At 46.5% G+C, this 26,304-nt stretch overlaps 1 protein-coding gene across 1 annotated transcript in view; it reads left to right on the top strand.

Moving 5' to 3' along the window:
- Positions 1–26,304, top strand: part of LOC109885031 (calcium-activated potassium channel subunit beta-4-like) — an 82,879-nt gene that overhangs the window by 51,476 nt on the left and 5,099 nt on the right. Inside the window, exon 2 of the mRNA XM_031820128.1 lies at positions 20,432–20,559. Within this exon, the coding sequence (XP_031675988.1) occupies positions 20,432–20,559 (128 nt within the window). The remainder of the gene's footprint in view (positions 1–20,431; positions 20,560–26,304) is intronic.

Genomic DNA, 26,304 nt, shown 5'->3' with positions numbered 1-26,304 from the left:
GCTGTTGGCGATCATTATACAAACTGCCTATTGATAAGAGGACAGCTGACCTCCAATGGAGGATAATACATGGATCTATAGCCACCAACATGTACAGTGCCTTGCGAAAGTATTCGGCCCCCTTGAACTTTGCGACCTTTTGCCATATTTCAGGCTTCAAACATAAAGATATAAAACTGTATTTATTTGTGAAGAATCAACAACAAGTGGGACACAATCATGAAGTGGAACGACATTTATTGGATATTTCAAATTTTTTAACAATCTAAAACTGAAAAATTGGGCGTGCAAAATAATTCTGCCCCCTTAAGTGAATACTTTGTAGCGCCACCTTTTGCTGCGATTACAGCTGTAAGTCGCTTGGGGTATGTCTCTATCAGTTTTGCACATCGAGAGACTGACATTTTTTCCCATTCCTCCTTGCAAAACAGCTCGAGCTCAGTGAGGTTGGATGGAGAGCATTTGTGAACAGCAGTTTTCAGTTCTTTCCACAGATTCTCAATTGGATTCAGGTCTGGACTTTGACTTGGCCATTCTAACACCTGGATATGTTTATTTTTGAACCATTCCATTGTAGATTTTGCTTTATGTTTTGGATCATTGTCTTGTTGGAAGACAAATCTCCGTCCCAGTATCAGGTCTTTTGCAGACTCCATCAGGTTTTCTTCCAGAATGGTCCTGTATTTGGCTCCATCCATCTTCCAATCAATTTTAACCATCTTCCCTGTCCCTGCTGAAGAAAAGCAGGCCCAAACCATGATGCTGCCACCACCATGTTTGACAGTGGGGATGGTGTGTTCAGGGTGATGAGCTGTGTTGCTTTTACGCCAAACATAACGTTTTGCATTGTTGCCAAAAAGTTCAATTTTGGTTTCATCTGTCCAGAGCACCTTCTTCCACATGTTTGGTGTGTCTCCCAGGTGGCTTGTGGCAAACTTTAAACGATATTTTTTATGGATATCTTTAAGAAATGGCTTTCTTCTTGCCACTCTTCCATAAAGGCCAGATTTGTGCAATATACGACTGATTGTTGTCCTATGGACAGAGTCTCCCACCTCAGCTGTAGATCTCTGCAGTTCATCCAGAGTGATCATGGGCCTCTTGGCTGCATCTCTGATCAGTCTTCTCCTTGTATGAGCTGAAAGTTTAGAGGGACGGCCAGGTCTTGGTAGATTTGCAGTGGTCTGATACTCCTTCCATTTCAATATTATCGCTTGCACAGTGCTCCTTGGGATGTTTAAAGCTTGGGAAATCTTTTTGTATCCAAATCCAGCTTTAAACTTCTTCACAACAGTATCTCGGACCTGCCTGGTGTGTTCCTTGTTCTTCATGATGCTCTCTGAGCTTTTAACGGACCTCTGAGACTATCACAGAGCAGGTGCATTTATACAGAGACTTGATTACACACAGGTGGATTGTATTTATCATCATTAGTCATTTAGGTCAACATTGGATCATTCAGAGATCCTCACTGAACTTCTGGAGAGAGTTTGCTGCACTGAAAGTAAAGGGGCTGAATAATTTTGCACGCCCAATTTTTCAGTTTTTCATTTGTTAAAAAAGTTTGAAATATCCAATAAATGTCATTCCACTTCATGATTGTGTCCCACTTGTTGTTGATTCTTCACAAAAAAATACAGTTTTATATCTTTATGTTTGAAGCCTGAAATGTGGCAAAAGGTCGCAAAGTTCAAGGGGGCCGAATACTTTCGCAAGGCACTGTATCTGGTACACCTGGACCCTACTGTTGGGGAGGGGTGTCCATTCTGTGTCTGGTACACCTGGACCCTACTGTTGGGGAGGGGCGTCCATTCTGTGTCTGGTACACCTGGACCCTACTATTGGGGAGGGGTGTCCATTCTGTGTCTGGTACACCTGGACCGTACTGTTGGGGAGGGGTGTCCATTCTGTGTCTGGTACACCTGGACCCTACTGTTGGGGAGGGGTGTCCATTCTGTGTCTGGTACACCTGGACCCTACTATTGGGGAGGGGTGTCCATTCTGTGTCTGGTACACCTGGACCCTACTGTTGGGGAGGGGTGTCCATTCTGTGTCTGGTACACCTGGACCCTACTGTTGGGGAGGGGTGTCCATTCTGTGTCTGGTATACCTGGACCCTACTATTGGGGAGGGGTGTCCATTCTGTGTCTGGTACACCTGGACTGTACTGTTGGGGAGGGGTGTCCATTCTGTGTCTGGTACACCTGGACCCTACTGTTGGGGAGAGGTGTCCATTCTGTGCTGAGTCTGAAGCTCTGGCACATCTGTTTTTACTGTGTCCCAGGTTGGTCGGGATGATTGACCTGATCACTGATTGGTTCTCACCGTTGGGAGAGGTTTTCTCTTCCTAACTGTATATATTTGGGCTAAAGTACAGGTTTAGTCAAAAGGGTGTAGTTGTGTTGCTTAATTTTGTGTTAGAGGCAGCAATATTTGGGGACAGGGGTCTGTGGATGTGTTGGGAATGCTGGAGGGAATGTTGGCAGCGAGACTAAGGGTTGAGTTTGCCTATTATAAACTTGTCAACAATATTGATCTGTTTATGAGTACATGGGGCATTCAGAGGCTGTTGTGTTTAGTTACTGTGGAGGAGGAATTAGAGTTGTGTTTTTAATTGATGTGTAACTGTGGTTTTGTATGAGTATTTATTGTGTGGTGAGCCCCCAGACCCAATAAAGATTATTTAAAACTCTCTCTCTCTCTCTCTCTCTCTCTCTCTCTCTCTCTCTCTCTCTCTCTCTCTCTCACCTCTCTCTCTCTCTCTCTCTCACCTCTCTCTCACCTCTCTCTCTCTCTCTCTCACACCTCTCTCTCTCTCTCTCTCTCTCTCTCTCTCTCTCTCACCTCTCTCTCTCTCTCACACCTCTCTCTCTCTCTCTCTCACACCTCTCTCTCTCTCTCTCTCACACCTCTCTCTCTCTCTCACACCTCTCGCTCTCTCTCACACCTCTCTCTCTCTCACACCTCTCTCCCTCTCTCTCACACACCTCTCCCTCTCTCTCACACACCTCTCTCTCTCTCTCTCTCTCCCCCTCTCCCTGCCTCTCTCTCTCTCTCTCTCCCTCTCTCTCTCTCTCTACCTCTCAGATTATTAATCTGATCTGTTGAGCTTTTCAGACAGACTTTCTAGTCGAGGATAAAGGTCCAGGTTTCATAACTGTTCTGTTCTGTCCAGCTAAAGCATTAGTCTTAAGCTGCTTTCTCTCTAAGGGCTGATCAATACAATACAACACAATAGCATCCTTTGCTACGTGGCTTTGAAGGGCCTTGGTAACATTTTATATGGAGGTGATGATGGTGGAGGTGATGATGGTGGAGGTGATGATGATGGAGGTGATGATGGTGGAGGTGATGATGGTGGAGGTGATGATGGTGGAGGTGATGATGGTGGAAGTGATGATGGTGGAAGTGATGATGATGGTGATGATGGTGGAGGTGATGATGGTGGAGGTGATGATGGTGGAGGTGATGATGGTGGAGGTGATGATGGTGGAGGTGATGATGGTGGAGGTGTCTGTCTGTCTGTCTGTCTGTCTGTCTGTCTGTCTGTCTGTCTGTCTGTCTGTCTGTCATCAGAAGACATGTTATTCAATTAGAAATCAATCAAATTGAATCCGTCCAATTCTCCAGAGGATAACTGAATGAATAGTGCAGCTGAGGGTTAATGGTAGCTAGTGCTGAGCCATGCCCTCTCACTATGTCCCAAACCACACCTTATTCCCTATATAGTGCACTACTTTAGACCAGAGGTCTTATGTGCCCTGGTTGAAAGTAGTGCACTATATAGGGAATAAGGTGTCATTTGGGACTCCCCCTGGCTCTGCCTGGTAAATGACTGATTTATGCCGCTGTGGTTGAGTAAGCTAATTAGCGCTAATAAGGAGCAGACTGGAGCACCAGACTCTAGGGCTCCCAGGGAGAGGCGTCTCTCTTTAGCCCAGCCGGGTGCTTCTGTCCCTGGGGTGATGTGGTGGCCTGGTCACACCCTCCCTGAACACCCTGCTAACCACCTCCTCTCACCTTCACTCTCTTAGAAAAGGGTTCTTCAGCTGTCCCAATAGGATAACCTTTTTTGCTACCAGGTAGAACTCTTTTGGGTTCCATGTAGAACTCTCGCGGAAAAGGGTTCTACATGGAACCCAGTAGGGTTCTACCTGGAACAAAAAGGGTTCTACCTGGAAACAAGAAAGGGTTCTTCAAAGAGAACCCTTTTAGGTTCTAGATAGCACCTTTTTTTCCCTATGAGTGCACATAGGTGAGAGACAGTCATATGCCCCAAATGGCACCCTATTCTCTATATGGTGCACTTCTTTATACTAGAGAGAGAGAGAGACAGAGAGAGAGAGAGAGAGAGAGAGAGAGAGACAGACAGACAGACAGAGAAAGACAGAGAGAGACAGACAGAGGGAGAGGGAGAGGGAGAGGGAGAGAGAGAGAGAGGGAGACAGACAGACAAACGGAGAGGGAGAGAGAGAGGGAGAGACAAACAGACAGAGAGAGAGAGAGAGAGAGAGACAGACAAACAGACAGAGAGAGACAGAGTGAGAGAGACAGACAGACAAAATGAAAAGTTGTGCTTGTATATGTATTCACCCCCTTTGCTATGAAGCCCCTAAATAAGATCTGGTGCAACCAATTACCTTCAGAAGTCACATAAATAGTTAAATAAAGTCCACCTGTGTGCAATCTAAGTGTCACATGATCTGTCACATGATTTCAGTATATATATACACCTGTTCTGAAAGGCCTCAGAGTCTGCAACACCACTAAACAAGGGGCACCACAAAGCAAGCGGCACCATGAAGACCAAGGCAGTCTCCAAACAGGTCAGGGACAAAGTTGTGGAGAAGTTCATATCAGGGTTGGAAATAAAAAATATCCGAAACTTTGAACATCCCACGGAGCACCATTAAATCCATTATTAAAAACATGGAAAAAATATGGCACCACAACAAACCTGCCAAGAGAGGGCCGCCCACCAAAACTCACGGACCAGGCAATGAGGGCATTAGTCAGAGAGGCTACAAAGATACCAATGATAACCCTGAAGGAGCTGCAAAGCTCCACAGCGGAGACTGGAGTATCTGTCCATAGGACCACTATAAGCCGTACACTCCACAGAGCTGGGCTTTAGGGAAGAGTGGCCAGAAAAAAGACATTGCTTAAAGAAAAAAAATCAGCAAACACGTTTGGGGTTCAGCAAAAGGCCTGTGGGAGACTCCCCAAACATATGGAAGGTGGTACTCTGGTCAGATTAGACAAAAATTTAGCTTTTTGGTCTTCAAGGAAAACGCTATGTCTGGCGCAAAACCCAACACCTCTCATCACCCCAAGAACCCCATCCCCACAGTGAAGCATGATGATGCTGTGGGGAAGTTTTTCATCGGCAGGGACTGGGAAACTGGTCAGAATTGAAGGATTGATGGATGGTGCTAAATTATTAAGGGAAATTCTTGAGGGAAACCTGTTTCAGTCTTCCAGAGATTTGAGACTGGGATGGAGGTTTGCCTTCCAGCAGGACAATGACCCTAAGCATACTGCTAAACACTCAAGTGGTTTAAGGGGAAACATTTAAATGTCTTGGAATGGCCTAGTCAAATCCCAGACCTCAATCCAATTGAGAATCTGTGGTATGACTTAAAGATTGCTGTACACCAGCGGAACCCATCCAACTTGAAGGATCTGGAGCAGTTTTGCTTTGAAGAATGAGCAAAAATCCCTGTGGCTAGATGTGCCAAGTGTAACAGTATACTTTTTAAACCGTTCCCTCGCCCATAGCCGGGTGCGAACCAGGGACCCTCTGCACACATCAACAACAGTCACCCACGAAGCATCGTTACCCATCACTCCACAAAAGCCGCGGCGATTGCAGAGAGCAAGGGGAACTACTACTTCAAGGTCTCAGAGCAAGTGACGTCACCGATTGAAACGCTATTTAGCGCACACCGCTAACTAAGCTAGCCGTTTCACATCCGTTACACAAGTTTATAGAGACATACCCCAAGAGACTTGCAGCTGTAATTGCTGCAAAAGGTGTCTCTACAAAGTGTTGACTTTGGGGGGGGTGAATAGTTATGCACGCTGAAGTTTTCAGTTTTTTTGGTCTTATTTCTTGTTTGTTTCACAATAAAAAAAGATTAGCATTTTCAAAGTGGTAGGCATGTTGTGTAAATCAAATTATACAAACTACCCCAAAATCTATTTTAATTCCAGGTTGCAAGGCAACAAAATAGGAAAAATGCCAAGGGGTGTGAATACTTTTGCAAGTCACTGCAATAGTCCCTAGTATAGTAAGAGCAGGAGATCTACTGGAAACAGTGCCTGAGGAAGACTGCCCTAGTTCCTCATCTGTTCCTCCCTGGCTGGTAGAATGGGACACACAGGAGTGTGTGTGTGTGTGTGTGTGTGTGTGTGTGTGTGTGTGTGTGTGTGTGTGTGTGTGTGTGTGTGTGTGTGTGTGTGTGTGTGTGTGTGTGTGTGTGTGTGTGTGTGTGAGAGAGAGAGACACTCATAGGAGTCAGGACACGACTCGGGACTTGCTGATTCATCTCTGTCACATTAATCCAGTCTCAGGAGAGGGAGAGGGAGAATGAGAGAGAGAGAGAGAGAGGATAGAGGAGACAGGCCTAGAGAGAGAACAGGGGATGGAGGAGACAGGCCTAGAGAGAGAACAGGGGGATGGAGGAGACAGACCTAGAGAGAGAACAGGGGGAGACAGGCCTAGAGAGAGAACAGGGGATGGAGGAGACAGACCTAGAGAGAGAACAGGGGATGGAGGAGACAGACCTAGAGAGAGAACAGGGGGAGACAGGCCTAGAGAGAGAACAGGGGATGGAGGAGACAGACCTAGAGAGAGAACAGGGGATGGAGGATACAGACCTAGAGAGAGAACAGGGGATGGAGGAGACAGACCTAGAGAGAGAACAGGGGATGGAGGAGACAGACCTAGAGAGAGAACAGGGGGATGGAGGAGACAGACCTAGAGAGAGAACAGGGGATGGAGGAGACAGACTTAGAGAGAGAACAGGGGATGGAGGAGACAGACCTAGAGAGAGAACAGGGGGATGGAGGAGACAGACCTAGAGAGAGAACAGGGGATGGAGGAGACAGACCTAGAGAGAGAACAGGGGATGGAGGAGACAGACCTAGAGAGAGAACAGGGGGAGACAGGCCTAGAGAGAGAACAGGGGATGGAGGAGACAGACCTAGAGAGAGAACAGGGGATGGAGGAGACAGACAGAGAGAGAACAGGGGATGGAGGAGACAGACCTAGAGAGAGAACAGGGGATGGAGGAGACAGACCTAGAGAGAGAACAGGGGATGGAGGAGACAGACAGAGAGAGAACAGGGGATGGAGGAGACAGACCAAGAGAGAGAACAGGGGATGGAGGAGACAGACCTAGAGAGAGAACAGGGGATGGAGGAGACAGACCTAGAGAGAGAACAGGGGGATGGAGGAGACAGACCTAGAGAGAGAACAGGGGATGGAGGAGACAGGCCTAGAGAGAGAACAGGGGATGGAGGAGACAGGCCTAGAGAGAGAACAGGGGGAGACAGACTTAGAGAGAGAACAGGGGATGGAGGAGACAGACCTAGAGAGAGAACAGGGGGAGACAGACCTAGAGAGAGAACAGGGGATGGAGGAGACAGACCTAGAGAGAGAACAGGGGGATGGAGGAGACAGACCTAGAGAGAGAACAGGGGATGGAGGAGACAGACCTAGAGAGAGAACAGGGGGATGGAGGAGACAGACCTAGAGAGAGAACAGGGGATGGAGGAGACAGACCTAGAGAGAGAACAGGGGATGGAGGAGACAGACCTAGAGAGAGAACAGGGGGAGACAGGCCTAGAGAGAGAACAGGGGATGGAGGAGACAGACAGAGAGAGAACAGGGGATGGAGGAGACAGACAGAGAGAGAACAGGGGATGGAGGAGACAGATCAAGAGAGAGAACAGGGGATGGAGGAGACAGACCTAGAGAGAGAACAGGGGATGGAGGAGACAGACATAGAGAGAACAGGGGGAGACAGACCTAGAGAGAGAACAGGGGATGGAGGAGACAGGCCTAGAGAGAGAACAGGGGGAGACAGACCTAGAGAGAGAACAGGGGATGGAGGAGACAGGCCTAGAGAGAGAACAGGTTGAGACAGACCTAGAGAGAGAACAGGGGATGGAGGAGACAGACATAGAGAGAACAGGGGGAGACAGACATAGAGAGAGAACAGGGGATGGAGGAGACAGACAGAGAGAGAACAGGGGGAGACAGACCTAGAGAGAGAACAGGGGATGGAGGAGACATTGTCCATCTAAATGTCAAGGTATTTGTATGCAGGGACTTTGTTCAGAACCATTGAAGGAGTGAAGATGTAACCCCACAGAGGTTCAGTTACAGAACCATTGAAGGAGTGAAGATGTATCCCCACAGAGGTTCAGTTACAGAACCATTGAAGGAGTGAAGATGTAACCCCACAGAGGTTCAGTTACAGAACCATTGAAGGAGTGAACCATTGAAGGAGTGAAGATGTAACCCCACAGAGGTTCAGTTACAGAACCATTGAAGGAGTGAACCATTGAAGGAGTGAAGATGTAACCCCACAGAGGTTCAGTTACAGAACCATTGAAGGAGTGAAGATGTAACCCCACAGAGGTTCAGTTACAGAACCATTGAAGGAGTGAAGATGTAACCCCACAGAGGTTCAGTTACAGAACCATTGAATGAGTGAAGATGTAACCCCACAGAGGTTCTTCTATGAGACTTTGAAAACGGCATGTATTTCGTTTTGTCTGTACAAGCTTTCAATTGGTCAAGGCTTCCTGAACAGCTGCAACATCAGACTGTAACCTTGACAACGCCTAATCAAGCGTCGGACCAATTGCATACATACTAGTGTCATCCGCATACAAATTAAGATCACAATTTTTTTACTGATTGACCAATAGCATTGGGGGTAGAAGCTGTTCAGGAGCCTTTTGGTTGTGGTGATGGTACCACTGATACAGTGTCCTGTAGAGGACTTGTGAAGGTTTAACATACCAAGGGAAGCTGAGGTCAACTACCTGATGTGGAGCAGCAGACAGAGGGACAGGACCAGAAGGTCTTCATTACATTTAGAACATAAACCGCTGAGCTGGTGCTTTCTATCCCCCCTCTCTGTTCAGTCTCTGGCTCTCTCTGTTTTTGTCTCCCCCCCCCTCTCTCTCTCTCTCTCTCTCTCGCTCGCTCTCCCTCTCTCTCTCTCTCTGTCAGCATCCACTGACTCACCTGCTCATGCTAATCTGCTTAACAATATGATGTTGGGAAGAGAGACAGAGAGAGAGACAGAGACATTAGACAGAGAGAAAGACAGAGACAGAGAGAGAGCGAGACAGAGAGAGAGAGAGACAGAGACAAAGACAGCGAGAGTGAGATAGAGACAGAGAGAGACAGAGAGAGAGACAGAGACAAAGACAGAGAGAGTGAGACAGAGACAGAGAGAGACAGAGACATTAGACAGAGAGAAAGACAGAGACAGAGAGAGAGTGAGACAGAGAGAGAGAGAGACAGAGAGAGACAGAGAGACAAAGAGAGAGAGAGAGACAGAGACAGAGAGAGAGAGAGACAGAGAGAGAAAAAAGGGGTCATAGTGAGTGTCAGCCAGCCCAGAGAGCCAGATCAACAGCCAGATCAAGGTCCTCAGTCCATCACCATGGTTTCAGAACACACATCTAGGTCAAGACAGAAGGACTACTTTCCTCTCATTCGTTGCCAAGGAAGTGCTTTGGGTGCTTGAGTGAATGGCCCGCTGAAAAGGATTAAATTAATTAAATTAACTTGGATGGAAGTTTGTAGTGTTCATTTGGCAGAGAGAGAGGGAGAGAGAACAGGACCTCAAGCTCATCATTAATCTTGAGGCCCTGGGTCTCAACCCCACCATGCGTGATTGACTCCTGTACTTCCTGACGGGCTGCAGTAGGTAGGAAACAACACCTCCACTTCCCTGATCCTCAACACTGGGGCACCACAAGGGTGCATGCTTAGCCCCTCCTATACGTCCTGTTCACCCATAACTGCGTGGCCATGCACGCCTCCAACTCAATCATCAAAACAAAAGAGATGATCGTGGACTTCAGGAAACAGCGGAGTTAGCTCCATATATTTATATGTATATATTCTTATACCAATCCTTTACTTAGATTTGTGTGTATTGGATGTTGTGTAATTTGTTAGATATTACAACACAAGCTTTTCGCTACACTCGCATTAACATCTGCTGAACACGTGTATGTGACCAATAACATTTGATTTGATGTGGTTTGATGCTCATTTCTCTCTCTCTCTCTCTCTTACACTCTCTGTCTCTTTCTTTCTCTCTCTCTTTCTCTCTGTCTTTCACTCTCCCTCTCTCTGTCTCTGTCTTTCACTATCCCTCTCTCTCTCTGTCTCTGTCTTTCACTCTCCCTCTCTCTCTCTGTCTCTTTCACTCTCCCTCTCTCTCTCTGTCTCTGTCTTTCACTCTCCCTCTCTCTCTCTGTCTCTGTCTTTCACTCCCCCCTCTCTCTCTCTCTCTCTCTGTCTCTCTCTGTCTCTCTCTGTCTCTCTCTGTCTCTCTCTGTCTCTCTCTGTCTCTCTGTCTTTCTCTCTCTCTCTCTGTCTCTCTCTCTCTCTCTCTCTCTCTCTCTCTCTCTCTCTCTCTCTCTCTCTCTCTCTCTCTCTCTCTCTGTCTTTCTCTCTCTCTCTCTCTCTCTCTCTCTCTCTGTCTCTCTCTCTCTCTCTCTTACACTCTCTGTCTCTTTCTTTCTTTCTCTCTCTCTCTCTCTCTCTCTCTGTCTCTCTCTCTCTCTTACACTCTCTGTCTCTTTCTCTCTCTCTCTCTCTCTCTCCCTCTCTCTCTCTGTCTCTGTCTTTCACTCTCCCTCTCTCTCTCTGTCTCTGTCTTTCACTCTCCCTCTCTCTCTCTGTCTGTCTTTCACTCTCCCCCTCTCTCTCTGTCTCTGTCTTTCACTCTCCCTCTCTCTCTCTGTCTCTGTCTTTCACTCTCCCTCTCTCTCTCTGTCTTTCACTCTCCCTCTCTCTCTCTGTCTTCACTCTCCCTCTCTCTCTCTCTCTCTCTCTCTGTCTCTCTCTCTCTCTTACATTCTCTGTCTCTTTCTCTCTCTCTCTCTCTCTCTCTCTCTCTCTCTCTCTCTTTCTCTTTCTCTCTCTCTCTCTCTCTCTCTCTCTCTCTCTCTCTCTCCCTCTCTCTCTCTGTCTTTCACTCTCCCTCTCTCTCTCTGTCTTTCACTCTCCCTCTCTCTCTCTGTCTTTCACTCTCCCTCTCTCTCTCTGTCTTTCACTCTCCCTCTCTCTCTCTCTCTGTCTTTCACTCTCCCTCTCTCTCTCTGTCTCTTTCACTCTCCCCCTCTCTCTCTGTCTCTGTCTTTCACTCTCCCTCTCTCTCTCTGTCTCTGTCTTTCACTCTCTCTGTCTCTGTCTTTCACTCTCCCTCTCTCTCTCTCTCTGTCTTTCACTCTCCCTCTCTCTCTCTGTCTCTGTCTTACAAACTGATGCTGGCCACAAACTGATGCTGGCCACAAACGGATGCTGGTCACAAACTGATGCGGGTCACAAACGGATGCTGGTCACAAATGGATACTGGTCACAAACTGATGCTGGCCATAAACTGATGCTGGTCACCAACTGATGCTGGCCACAAACTGATGCTGGCCATAAACTGATGCTGGCCACAAACTGATGCTGGTCACAAACTGATGCTGGCCACACACCTCATGGTTTTAACCTGACTTTAACATCTCACTGGGATTGGAGCCAGTTTCAGATTTACAGAAGCTAAAACCTTTTAGGATAACCCATCAATGAAAACCGCTGCAGGATGGAATGCAAACTGTCATAATGTAATAGGAATCTAACTGTCATAATGTAATAGGAATCTAACTGTCATAATGTAATAGGAATCTAACTGTCGTAATGTAATAGGAATCTAACTGTCGTAATGTAATAGGAATCTAACTGTCATAATGTAATAGGAATCTAACTGTCATAATGTAATAGGAATCTAACTGTCGTAATGTAATAGGAATCTAACTGTCATAAAATGAAAAAGAACTGCAATAGAAACATTGGTTCAGTCAAATTGTCCACAAGGATATGATGTGTCATGTGTTTCAGTCATATTACAACGACCATGTTTCTATCTCTATACATGAACCAGAAATAACCAGACATGACCTGGAATATTACATAAAGAGACGAGCACAAGGGATTACGTGTGTGTGTGTGTGTGTGTGTGTGTGTGTGTGTGTGTGTGTGTGTGTGTGTGTGTGTGTGTGTGTGTGTGTGTGTGTGTGTGTGTGTGTGTGTGTGTACATGGATGTATATGTGTGGTTTATGATGGATCGAGAGGATAAGAGAGTTGGGGGGGAAATGAGATCAGAGATAATGTACTGTAACTGTCCCCATAGACAGCGATGCCATGAGAGAGATAATGTACTGTAACTGTCCCCATAGACAGTGATGCCATGAGAGAGATAATGTACTGTAACTGTCCCCATAGACAGCGATGCCATGAGAGAGATAATGTACTGTAACTGTCCCCATAGACAGCAATGCCATGAGATCAGAGATAATGTACTGTAACTGTCCTCATAGACAGCAATGCTATGAGATCAGAGATAATGTACTGTAACTGTCCTCATAGACAGCAATGCCATGAGATCAGAGATAATGTACTGTAACTGTCCCCATAGACAGCAATGCCATGAGATCAGAGATAATGTACTGTAACTGTCCCCATAGACAGCAATGCCATGAGATCAGAGATAATGTACTGTAACTGTCCCCATAGACAGCAATGCCATGAGATCAGAGATAATGTACTGTAACTGTCCCCATAGACAGCAATGCTATGAGATCAGAGATAATGTACTGTAACTGTCCTCATAGACAGCAATGCCATGAGATCAGAGATAATGTACTGTAACTGTCCCCATAGACAGCAATGCCATGAGATCCGAGATAATGTACTGTAACTGTCCCCATAGAGAGCAATGCCATGAGATCAGAGATAATGTACTATAACTGTCCCCATAGACAGCAATGCCATGAGATCAGAGATAATGTACTGTAACTGTCCCCATAGACAGCAATGCCATGAGATCAGAGATAATGTACTATAACTGTCCCCATAGACAGCAATGCCATGAGATCAGAGATAATGTACTGTAACTGTCCCCATAGACAGCAATGCCATGAGATCAGAGATAATGTACTATAACTGTCCCCATAGACAGCAATGCCATGAGATCAGAGATAATGTACTGTAACTGTCCCCATAGACAGCAATGCCATGAGATCAGAGATAATGTACTATAACTGTCCCCATAGACAGCAATGCCATGAGATCAGAGATAATGCACTGTAACTGTCCTCATAGACAGCAATGCCATGAGATCAGAGAGTATAAAGTGTAACATTAACAGAGGATTGTCCAAGGCCCTGCCACATGAAACTGGGCGCGTTTGGACCGGCTGTTGGCTTCGTCCTGATCTACGTCGCTGAGGTATAAAAGAACTGGAGACTGGGTCCAAGATGTCCGACCGATGTTTTCAACGTAATCTGCTCACGTTCTCATACACCGATTCATGGAGCGTCTATAGTCGGATTGTATCCGGATTCACGTGCACGCTGTCCCTCAGTGTAAACAGATTCACGTGCACGCTGTCCCTCAGTGTAAACAGATTCACGTGCACGCTGTCCCTCAGTGTAAACAGGGAGCAGAGCTCCATCCATAAACATGGCCGACATTTCATTCATATAAAATTGTTAGTAGTGATGACAAAAACATTGGCCTCAGCTACAATTATTTGAATTATTTTTAGCGCACAAAAGTTATGACTAAAGTCTCTTACTAGGAATTTTCGAATCTGACTTCTCTATGTGGCCGTCAATGTAAATTGTCTTTCTGGGTTCGGGCATCAGTTAAACTGCAGTACCGAATCAAGACCGTAGGAGCAGTGGAAACCGTGCTTCTAAACCAGAACCCTGGGCTCTTGATCTAAAATAGGCTCACACTTCAGGACAGTGGCTAAGCTATATTAGCCCTGATCCATGAAGGAGGCCACGAAGGAGGCTCGTGTTCAGGACAGTCCTATGTAAGAGTGGTCAAGGGAGCCTAATGGTTAGAGCTTTGGGTTAGTAACCGACAGGTTGCTGGGTCAAATCCCGAGCTGACAAAGTAAAAATCTGTTGTTCTCAACTAAAGCAAGGCAGTTAACCCCTGGGTGCTGTGAATGTTGATCAAGGCAGGCCCCTGCACTTCTCTGACTCAGAGGGGTTGGGTTAAATGTGGAAGACACATTTCAGAAGAGGAACTCAGTTGTTCAACTAACTAGGTAGCCCCCTTTTCCAACTCAGGACAGTGGCTAGACTATATTAGCAGCTAATGCGTTAGCTCTACAACCCAGTAGTCAGCTATCTACACACGACTGTACAGTATGAAGCTGAAAGGTTGAATAAGGTCAGATGCGGCGCCAGAAGGAATTTCACTGGGAAAGGGGGATACCTAGTCAGTTGTACAAGACATCCTATAATTGAACGTGCTTGCAGTAGTAAAGACTATAGGCAGCCAGTGAGTTTCAGGTTTGGGGAAGCTTACAATTGATCCAAAATGTCGGAATATTTCCAGTTGAAGTCAGAATTCGGGAAGTCATTAAAACTCGTTTTTCAACCACTCCACACAATTCTTGTTAACAAACTATAGTTTTGGCAAGTCGGTTAGAACATCTACTTTGTGCATGACACAAGTAATTTTCCCAACAATTGTTTACAGACAGATTGTTTCACTTATAATTCACTGTATCATAATTCCAGTGGGTCAGAAGTTTACATACACTAAGTTGACTGTGCCTTTAAACAGCTTGGAAAATTCCAGAAAATTATGTCATGGCTTTAGACGCTTCTTAAAGGCTAATTGACCTCATTTGAGTCGATTTGAGGTGTACATGTGGGTGTATTTCAAACTCGGTGCCTCTTTGCTTGATATCATGGGAAAATCAAAAGAAATCAGCCAAGACCTCAGAAAATAAATTGTAGACCTCCACAAGTCTGGTTCATCCTTGGGAGCAATTTCCAAACTCCTGAAGGTACCACGTTCATGTGTACAAACAATAGTATGCAAGTATAAACACCATGGGACCACACAGCCATCATACTGCTCAGGAAGGAGACGCGTTCTGTCTCCTGGAGATGAATGTACTTTGGTGCGAAAAGTTTAAATCAATCCCAGAACAACTGCAAAGGACCTTGTGAAGACGCTGGAGGAAACCGGTACAAAAGTATCTATATCCACAGTAAAACGAGTCCTATATCGACATAAAAAAAGGTCGCTCAGCAAGGAAGAAGCCACTGCTCCAAAACTACCATAAAAAAGCCAGACTACGGTTTGCAACTGCACTTGGGGACAAAGATCGTACTTTTTGGAGGACGTTTTCTCTGGTCTGATGAAACAAAAATAGAACTGTTTGGAGGAAAAAGGGGGAAGGCTTGCAAGCCGAAGAACACCATCCCAACCGTGAAGCACGGGGGTGGCAGCATCATGTTGTGAGGGTGCTTTGCTGCAGGAGGGACTGGTGCACTTCACAAAATAGATGGCATCATGAGGTAGGACAATTATGTGGATATATTGAAGCAACATCTCAAGACATCAGTCAGGAAGTTAAAGCTTGGTCGCAAATGGGTCTTCCAAATGGACAATGACCCCAAGCATACTTCCAAAGTTGTGGCAAAATGGCTTAAGGACAACAAAGTCAAGGTATTGGAGTAGCCATCACAAAGCCCTGACCTCAACCCCATAGACAATTTGTGGGCAGAACTGAAAAAGCATGTGCGAGCAAGGAGGCCTACAAACCTGACTCAGTTACACCAGCTCTGTCAGGAGGAATGGGCAAAAATTCACCCAACTTATTGTGGAAAGCTTGTGGAAGGCTACCCGAAACCTTTGACCCAAGTTAAATAATTTAAAGGCAATGCTACCAAATACTAATTGAGTGTTTGTAAACTTCTGACCCATTGGGAATATGATGAAAAAAATTAATGCTGAAATAAATCACTCTCTACTATTATTCTGACATTTCACAATCTTAAAATCAAGTCGTGATCCTAACTGACCTAAGACAGGGATTTTTTACTCGGATTAAATGTCAGGAATTGTGAAAAACTGTTTAAATGTATTTGGCTCAGGTGTATGTAAACTTCCAACTTCAACTGTAGGTATTCCTCTTGTCCAGATGGGATAGGGCAGTGTGCAGTGTGATGGCGATTGCCTTGTGAGGGTTAACACATTTAAATGTCTTACTCACGTCGGCCACAGAGAAGGAGTGTTGTTCATTCCTGATATGGAGTCATTTAGAGTGTTGTTCATTCCTGGTATAGAGTCATTTAGAGTGTTGTTCATTCCTGATATAGAGTCATTTAGAGTGTTGTTCATTCCTGATATAGAGTCATTTAGAGTGTTGTTCATTCCTGATATGGAGTAATTTAGAGTGTTGTTAATTCCTGATATAGAGTCATTTAGAGTGTTGTTCATTCCTGATATAAAGTCATTTAGAGTGTTGTTCATTCCTGATATAGAGTCATTTAGAGTGTTGTTCATTCCTGATATAGAGTCATTTAGAGTGTTCTTCATTCCTGATATAGAGTCATTTAGAGTGTTCTTCATTCCTGATATAGTGTCATTTAGAGTGTTGTTCATTCCTGATATAGAGTCATTTAGAGTGTTGTTCATACCTGATATAGAGTCATTTAGAGTGTTGTTCATACCTGATATAGAGTCATTTATAGTGTTGTTCATTCCTGACTTAGGGCCATTTCAGCCAAGCTTTCTATCTCACCAAAGCCAACAATATGGTCTATGTGATGGAGGTGGCAGAGGTAATGGTGACCACCGACCAACCAGCACCACATTATCAGGAGAATGAATTACCCCGACTTCTCCTGCTTCCCCTTCTTCCCTCCCCTTGCCCCAATTCGCACTGCGCGGCCCCGACCGGAGAATTACCATGGAAACCCTGTTGCCCTGGTGAAAGATTATCCTCCGACGGGATTCCAATCAGACACCCCATGGGTTCTGTTTTGTTCCAGTGCCCACAGCTCTGGCTCTTCATGCCCTGAAAAGTAGACTGAGGAAAATGATGTGAAACTGTGATTGCCTCCCAAATGGAACCCTTGTCCTTATATGGTAGTGATCTACTTTCAACCAGAGGCCTATAGGCTTTCATCAACAGTAGTGAACTATATAGTTAATGTCATGGAAATAGGGCGTCATTTCAGACAGACTGAGGGAGAATGACAGCTTGACTCGGCCGCGGAAGAAAAGCTTCTTATATCTCCCATGGAGGGTAGAGGATTACCTTCAGGGCTTTATCAACCAGAGAATGGATGTAGACAGTGTCTGTATCTAACCACGGTCCTCACCTGTAGTCTCTTCTAGACAGTGTCTGTATCTCTCACGATCCTCACCTGTAGTCTCTTCTAGACAGTGTCTGTATCTCTCACGATCCTCACCTGTAGTCTCTTCTAGACAGTGTCTGTATCTCTCACGGTCCTCACCTGTAGTGTCTTCTAGACAGTGTCTGTATCTCTCACGGTCCTCACCTGTAGTGTCTTCTAGACAGTGTCTGTATCTCTCACGGTCCTCATCTGTACTCTCTTCTAGACAGTGTCTGTATCTCTCACGGTCCTCACCTGTAGTGTCTTCTAGACAGTGTCTGTATCTCTCACGGTCCTCACCTGTAGTGTCTTCTAGACAGTGTCTGTATCTCTCACGGTCCTCACCTGTAGTGTCTTCTAGACAGTGTCTGTATCTCTCACGGTCCTCACCTGTAGTGTCTTCTAGACAGTGTCTGTATCTCTCACGGTCCTCACCTGTAGTCTCTTCTAGACAGTGTCTGTATCTCTCACGGTCCTCACCTGTAGTCTCTTCTAGACAGTGTCTGTATCTCTCACAGTCCTCACCTGTAGTGTCTTCTAGACAGTGTCTGTATCTCTCACGGTCCTCACCTGTAGTCTCTTCTAGACCGTGTCTGTATCTCTCACGGTCCTCACCTGTAGTCTCTTCTAGACAGTGTCTGTATCTCTCACAGTCCTCACCTGTAGTGTCTTCTAGACAGTGTCTGTATCTCTCACGGTCCTCACCTGTAGTGTCTTCTAGACAGTGTCTGTATCTCTCACGGTCCTCACCTGTAGTGTCTTCTAGACAGTGTCTGTATCTCTCACGGTCCTCACCTGTAGTGTCTTCTAGACAGTGTCTGTATCTCTCATGGTCCTCACCTGTAGTCTCTTCTAGACAGTGTCTGTATCTCTCACGGTCCTCACCTGTAGTGTCTTCTAGACAGTGTCTGTATCTCTCACGGTCCTCACCTGTAGTGTCTTCTAGACAGTGTCTGTATCTCTCACGGTCCTCACCTGTAGTGTCTTCTAGACAGTGTCTGTATCTCTCACGGTCCTCACCTGTAGTGTCTTCTAGACAGTGTCTGTATCTCTCACGGTCCTCACCTGTAGTCTCTTCTAGACAGTGTCTGTATCTCTCACGGTCCTCACCTGTAGTCTCTTCTAGACAGTGTCTGTATCTCTCACAGTCCTCACCTGTAGTGTCTTCTAGACAGTGTCTGTATCTCTCACGGTCCTCACCTGTAGTCTCTTCTAGACCGTGTCTGTATCTCTCACGGTCCTCACCTGTAGTCTCTTCTAGACAGTGTCTGTATCTCTCACAGTCCTCACCTGTAGTGTCTTCTAGACAGTGTCTGTATCTCTCACGGTCCTCACCTGTAGTCTCTTCTAGACCGTGTCTGTATCTCTCACGGTCCTCACCTGTAGTGTCTTCTAGACAGTGTCTGTATCTCTCACGGTCCTCACCTGTAGTGTCTTCTAGACAGTGTCTGTATCTCTCATGGTCCTCACCTGTAGTCTCTTCTAGACAGTGTCTGTATCTCTCACGGTCCTCACCTGTAGTGTCTTCTAGACAGTGTCTGTATCTCTCACGGTCCTCACCTGTAGTGTTTTCTAGACAGTGTCTGTATCTCTCACGGTCCTCACCTGTAGTCTCTTCTAGACAGTGTCTGTATCTCTCAGGTCCTCACCTGTAGTGTTTTCTAGACAGTGTCTTTATCTCTCACGGTCCTCACCTGTAGTGTCTTCTAGACTGTGTCTGTATCTCTCACGATCCTCACGTGTCTTCTAGACAGTGTCTGTATCTCTCAGGTCCTCACCTGTAGTGTCTTCTAGACAGTGTATGTATCTCTCACGGTCCTCACCTGTAGTCTCTTCTAGACAGTGTCTGTATCTCTCACGGTCCACACCTGTAGTCTCTTCTAGACAGTGTCTTTATCTCTCACGGTCCTCACCTGTAGTGTCTTCTAGACAGTGTTTGTATCTCTCACGGTCCTCACCTGTAGTGTCTTCTAGACAGTGTCTGTATCTAACCACGGTCCTCACCTGTAGTGTCTTCTAGACAGTGTCTGTATCTCTCACGGTCCTCACCTGTAGTCTCTTCTAGACAGTGTCTGTATCTCTCACGGTCCTCACCTGTAGTGTCTTCTAGACAGTGTCTGTATCTCTCACGGTCCTCACCTGTAGTGTCTTCTAGACAGTGTCTGTATCTCTCACGATCCTCACCTGTAGTGTCTTCTAGACAGTGTCTGTATCTCTCACGGTCCACACCTGTAGTGTCTTCTAGACAGTGTCTGTATCTCTCACGGTCCTCACCTGTAGTCTCTTCTAGACAGTGTCTGTATCTCTCACGGTCCTCACCTGTAGTCTCTTCTAGACAGTGTCTGTATCTCTCATGGTTCTGACCTGTAGTTTCTTCTAGACAGTGTCTGTATCTCTCATGGTTGTCACATGTTCAATGGAAAATTGGAGTCTCTTTTACATCTGCATTTAAGATGACTTGGTTGACCTTTGTAGCCCTATCAACCGCATGCACAGTACGGTTTTTGCTGCCCTGTTCATGTCTGTTTGAATGTGTTTCTGTCACGATCAGTGGAGGCTGCTGAGGGGAGGATGACTCATAATAATGGCTGGAATGGAGTCAATGGAATGGTGTCAACCACAGGGAAACCACGTGTTTGATGTGTTTGATACCCTATGTCTTGATGCATTACATTATGGCTCGTAGAACTGTATAACACTTCCTTCTTCTCCTCCTCTCTCTCTTTCTCTCTCTTTCTTTCTCTCTCTGTCTCTCTTCCTCCCTCTCCCTCCCTGTCTCTCTCTCTCTCTCTCTCTCCCTCTCTCCCTCTTCCTCTCCTCCTCTCTCTCTTTCTTTCTCTCTCTCTCTCTCTCTCTCTCCCTCCCTCTCTCTCACCCTTTCTCTCCCTCCTTCTCTCCATCTCTCTCTCTCTTTCTCTCTCTCTTGCTCTTTCTCTCTCTCCCTCTCTCTCCCTCTCTTTCTCTGTCCAGTGCTCGTACGTTCCTCCATGTGAAAGGGACAACCAGAAGAACAAGGACAACGTTCTGTGGTGGGAGGACTATTGGACTAAAGAGGTCAGCTCCCAATCCTTCACCTGTTTTTTCAACCAGCAGAGAAGGTGAGACCCTCCCCTAAACCCTACCGCCAGCCCCTCCCCTAACTCTAAACCCTACTATTAGACCCTCCCCTAACTCTAAACCCTACCACTAGCCCCTCCCCTAAACCCTACTGCTAGCCCCTCCCCTAACTCTAAACCCTACCACTAGCCCCTCCCCAACCCTAAACTCTACTATTAGACCCTCCCCATACCCCTAAACCCTACCCTAGCCCCTCCCGTAACCCTAAACCCTACCATTAGACCCTCCCCTCCCCCTAAACCTTACCACTAGCCCCTCCCTTAACCTAAACCCTACCACTAGCCCCTCCTTTACCGTTAGCTCCTCCCCTACCATGTCAGAATTCCATCATTTGAGAGACCCCCCCCTCCCCAACCCCATGTCACTCATACTGAGAAGAAGGAGACAATACATCAACAATCATGTTCACGTCCTTCCTGCTCACTTCCTTCCTGCTCACTTGCTTCCTGCTCACTTGCTTCCTGCTCACTTGCTTCCTGCTCACTTGCTTCCTGCTCACTTGCTTCCTGCTCACTTGCTTCCTGCTCACGTCCTTCCTGCTCACGTCCTTCCTGCTCACGTCCTTCCTGCTCACGTCCTTCCTGCTCACTTGCTTCCTGCTCACTTGCTTCCTGCTCACTTGCTTCCTGCTCACTTGCTTCCTGCTCACGTCCTTCCTGCTCACGTCCTTCTTGCTCACTTGCTTCCTGCTCACTTGCTTCCTGCTCACTTCCTTCCTGCTCACTTGCTTCCTGCTCACGTCCTTCCTGCTCACGTCCTTCTTGCTCACTTGCTTCCTGCTCACTTCCTTCCTGCTCACTTCCTTCCTGCTCACTTCCTTCCCTAATACAACAATATAAGTATTCCATCTTCTGAGAGGTGAGCCCCTCCCCTACCACCCCCCACTGATGAGAGCATACATCAACGACAATTTAATAAAGAAGAATACAACAATGTTAGAATTCCATCTTCTGAGAGGTGACAGAGACCTACCTTCCCTGCTCTCATTCTGATTACAATAACCCTCTCTCAAGACATGTCTCATACCGAGTTTAATAGAGGAGGATTTCTCAATTCAGGAAGTGAAATTCAATTCAAACTGAGAGAACCTGAATCTCGGTGCTCTCTCAACCACCACAGAAGAAGTGTCTACAGTACTTGTGTCAACCCACAATACATGTTCACACACACTCCCTGATTATACAGAAGCACCTTCAGAGCTGTCACTAGACCAAACACGTGTTTGGTGAAGTATGACACAAACACTTTTTTCCTTTTAGGGAGATGCAGTGAGAACCAGATGGCCAAGGTGTAACAATGTAATGTGGTCGCCTTTTCAAAAACCCTCTCTGTTCTTGCAGTAAGTCTTAACTCTTAACATTACTTACATTCGGCAAAGCGAATATGGCAAAGCCAGTAGCAGACAGGCAGTGAAGTCACAAGATGCACCTGGTCATCAGCTGTGTGGTGATGGGAGAGTCTGTCGCCTGCTGTGGATCCATTTCCTGTGGGGCAGGACGTGACATGTTCCATGTACTGTAGGGGGTAGTCTGAGAACACCACTTATCAACACTCATCCGTGGCCAATCATCCCTTCAGTGGCTATTTTTGGAGGCTCATTGGATCTTGTTGAGCAAGTGTGACTGAAGGAATCAACACGTACTGTTGCAGACCGTGTGGTTCTCATGGTACACCTGGGGCCTGGTACACCTGGTACACCTGGGGCCTGGTACACCTGGTACACCTAGAACACCTGGGGCCTGGTACACCTGGTACACCTGGTACACCTGGTGCACCTGGTTCACCTGGTACACCTGGAACACCTGGGGCCTGGTACACCTGGGGCCTGGTACACCTGGTACACCTGGTACACCTGGTGCACCTGGTTCACCTGGTACACCTGGAACACCTGGGGCCTGGTACACCTGGTACACCTGGTACACCTGGGGCCTGGTACACCTGGTACACCTGGGGCCTGGTACACCTGGTACACCTGGGGCCTGGTACACCTGGTACACCTGGGGCCTGGTACACCTGGTACACCTGGGGCCTAGTACACCTGGTACACCTGGGGCCTGGTACACCTGGTACACCTGGGGCCTGGTACACCTGGTGCACCTGGAACACCTGGTACACCTGGGGCCTGGTACACCTGGTACACCTGGGGCCTGGTACACCTGGTACACCTGGGACCTGGTACACCTGGTACACCTGGTACACCTGGGGCCTGGTACACCTGGTACACCTGGGGCCTGGTACACCTGGGGCCTGTTACACCTGGTACACCTGGGGCCTGGTACACCTGGTACACCTAGAACACCTGGGGCCTGGTACACCTGGGGCCTGGTACACCTAGAACACCTGGGGCCTGGTACACCTGGGGCCTGGTACACCTGGTACACCTGGTACACCTGGGGCCTGGTACACCTGGTACACCTGGTACACCTGGGGCCTGGTACACCTGGGGCTTGTATCCAGGACACTCTTCTTTATTTAACTCCGCAAGTCAGTTCAGAACAACTTCTTATTTACAATGACGGCCTGATCCTGAACGACGCTGGGCCGCCCTATGGGACTCGCAATCACGGCCAGTTGTGATACAGCCTGAAATCTAACCAGGGTCTGTTGTGACTAAAATGCAGTGCCTTATAGACCGCTGCGCCACTCGGGAGCCCTCCACCTCTTGAGTTGGGCCTTTTGTTCATCTGGGAAGTTCATTGTATTGCAGATTACTCTTGAAGCAATGCCAGTGTTTTTTTCCATCACCAGTAAACTCTTAGATTGATTGAAATAAATGCAAAGTGTAACGTATGTTTATAACTGAAATGGTACACGGATAGTGTTCAGAGGCCTGTGAACTCCTCAGCAGAGTTGACTCTGTCCTACGTTCCCTCTAGTCAAGTGTTCAGAGGCCTGTGAACTCCTCAGCAGAGTTGACTCTGTCCTACGTTCCCTCTAGTCCAGTGTTCAGAGGCCAACTCCTCAGCAGAGTTGACTCTGTCCTACATTCCCTCTAGTCCAGTGTTCAGAGGCCTGTGAACTCCTCAGTAGAGTTGACTCTGTCCTACGTTCCCTCTAGTCCAGTGTTCAGAGGCCTGTGAACTCCTCAGCAGAGTTGACTCTGTCCTACGTTCCCTCTAGTCCAGTGTTCAGAGGCCTGTGAACTCCTCAGCACAGTTGACTCTGTCCTACGTTCCCTCTAGTCCAGTGTTCAGAGGCCAACTCCTCAGCAGAGTTGACTCTGTCCTACGTTCCCTCTAGTCCAGTGTTCAGAGGCCTGTGAACTCCTCAGTAGAGTTGACTCTGTCCTACGTTCCCTCTAGTCCAGTGTTCAGTTGGCTGACACTGGGCTGTATCTTCTTCTGCAGTCTACACTGCACTACTGTGTGCTACTGTAATAGTGCTGTGTAATGCTGTATGGCTGCTGCAGTGTTGGCCTAAGTGGGCCCCTCCAGACCACTGCTTACCTAAAACAGCCTGATTACAGACCATTTTATTTATATATCATCTAAGATATGTACATATTTTAACTCAATACCGTTCCAATTCTTAGTTTTTAATGCAAGCTGTTCGTAAGTAAAGTTTTAATGTAATAAGGAAACAGAATGCCGAGTGGATAATGTTATTGAACATTTTATATCCAACACCTGCTTTGTGATCTTTTGCTATTCGGGATAATTATTACTTTTTCACACTTTGTTAACTGGAACATAAAGAGTATGAATCACCACATGAAACAACATTAAAATCCTATTGCTGTATATCTGTATCCACCTCATCCCTGGCATCTGTTTTCTATCTTATAAATATTCTTCTTGACGTAATCAGTCTGTATTTACTCTTGTAACCAGATGCTCTGATTATACACCTGACAATTACTGTTAGAAACATCCCTTCATTCAGAGGTATCATCAACATCCCCTCATTCAGAGGTATCATCAACATCCCTTCATTCAGAGATATCATCAACTCCCCTCATTCAGAGGTATCATCAACATCCCTTCATTCAGAGATATCATCAACTCCCCTCATTCAGAGGTATCATCAACTCCCCTCATTCAGAGGTATCATCAACTCCCCTCATTCAGAGGTATCATCAACTCCCTTCATTCAGAGGTATCATAAACTCACCTCATTCAGAGATATCATCAACTCCCCTCATTCAGAGGTATCATCAACTACCCTCATTCAGAGGTATCATCAACTACCCTCATTCAGAGGTATCATCAACTCCCCTCATTCAGAGGTATCACCAACTCCCTTCATTCAGAGGTATCATCAACTCCCCTCATTCAGAGGTATCATCAACTCCCTTCATTCAGAGATATCATCAACTCCCCTCATTCAGAGGTATCATCAACTACCCTCATTCAGAGGTATCATCAACTACCCTCATTCAGAGGTATCATCAACTCCCCTCATTCAGAGGTATCATCAACTCCCCTCATTCAGAGGTATCACCAACTCCCTTCATTCAGAGGTATCATCAACTCCCCTCATTCAGAGGTATCATCAACTCCCTTCATTCAGAGGTATCATCAACTCCCTTTATTCAGAGGTATCATCAACTCCCTTTATTCAGAGGTATCATCAACTCCCGTTAACTACTGTTAGAAACATCCCCTCATTCAGAGGTATCATCAACATCCCCTCATTCAGAGGTATCATCAACATCCCCTCATTCAGAGGTATCATCAACTCCCCTCATTCAGAGGTATCATCAACTCCCCTCATTCAGACATATCATCAACATCCCCTCATTCAGAGGTATCATCAACATCCCCTCATTCAGAGGTATCATCAACATCCCCTCATTCAGAGGTATCATCACCCCTCATTCAGAGGTATCATCAACATCCCCTCATTCAGAGGTATCATCAACATCCCTTCATACAGAGGTATCATCAACATCCCCTCATTCAGAGGTATCATCAACATCCCCTCATTCAGAGGTATCATCAACATCCCCTCATTCAGAGGTATCATCAACATCCCCTCATTCAGAGGTATCATCACCCCTCATTCAGAGGTATCATCAACATCCCCTCATTCAGAGGTATCATCAAAATCCCCTCATTCAGAGGTATCATCAACATCCCCTCATTCAGAGGTATCATCACCCCTCATTCAGAGGTATCATCAACTCCCCTCATTCAGAGGTATCATCAACTCCCCTCATTCAGAGGTATCATCAACTCCCCTCATTCAGAGGTATCACCAACTACCCTCATTCAGAGATATCATCAACATCTCCTCATTCAGAGGTATCATCAACTCCCCTCATACAGAGGTATCATCAACTCCCCTCATTCAGAGGTATCATCAACTCCCCTCATTCAGAGGTATCATCAACTCCCCACATTCAGACGTATCATCAACATCCCCTCATTCAGAGATATCATCAACTCCCCTGATTCAGAGGTAACCCTCTGTTCCCCTGAACAAGGCAGTTAACCCACTGTTCCCCTGAACAAGGCAGTTAACCCACTTTTCCCCTGAACAAGGAAGTTAACCCACTGTTCCCCTGAACAAGGCAGTTAACCCACTGTTCCCCTGAACAAGGCAGTTAACCCACTGTTCCCCTGAACAAGGCAGTTAACCCACTGTTCCCCTGAACAAGGCAGTTAACCCACTGTTCCTCGTGGATGTGGATAAAGGCAGCAGATTCAGAGGGGTTAAATGCTGAAGACACATTTCAGTTAAATACATTCAGTTGGACGACTGACCAGGTCTTCCACTAAACAAGG

The sequence above is a fragment of the Oncorhynchus kisutch genome, unplaced genomic scaffold (assembly GCF_002021735.2).
Source record: "Oncorhynchus kisutch isolate 150728-3 unplaced genomic scaffold, Okis_V2 scaffold3051, whole genome shotgun sequence".
In the NCBI taxonomy this organism is placed as follows: Eukaryota; Metazoa; Chordata; class Actinopteri; order Salmoniformes; family Salmonidae; genus Oncorhynchus; species Oncorhynchus kisutch.
Note: the sequence above shows the minus strand (reverse complement) of the source record. Positions and strands in the feature narration are given on the sequence as shown.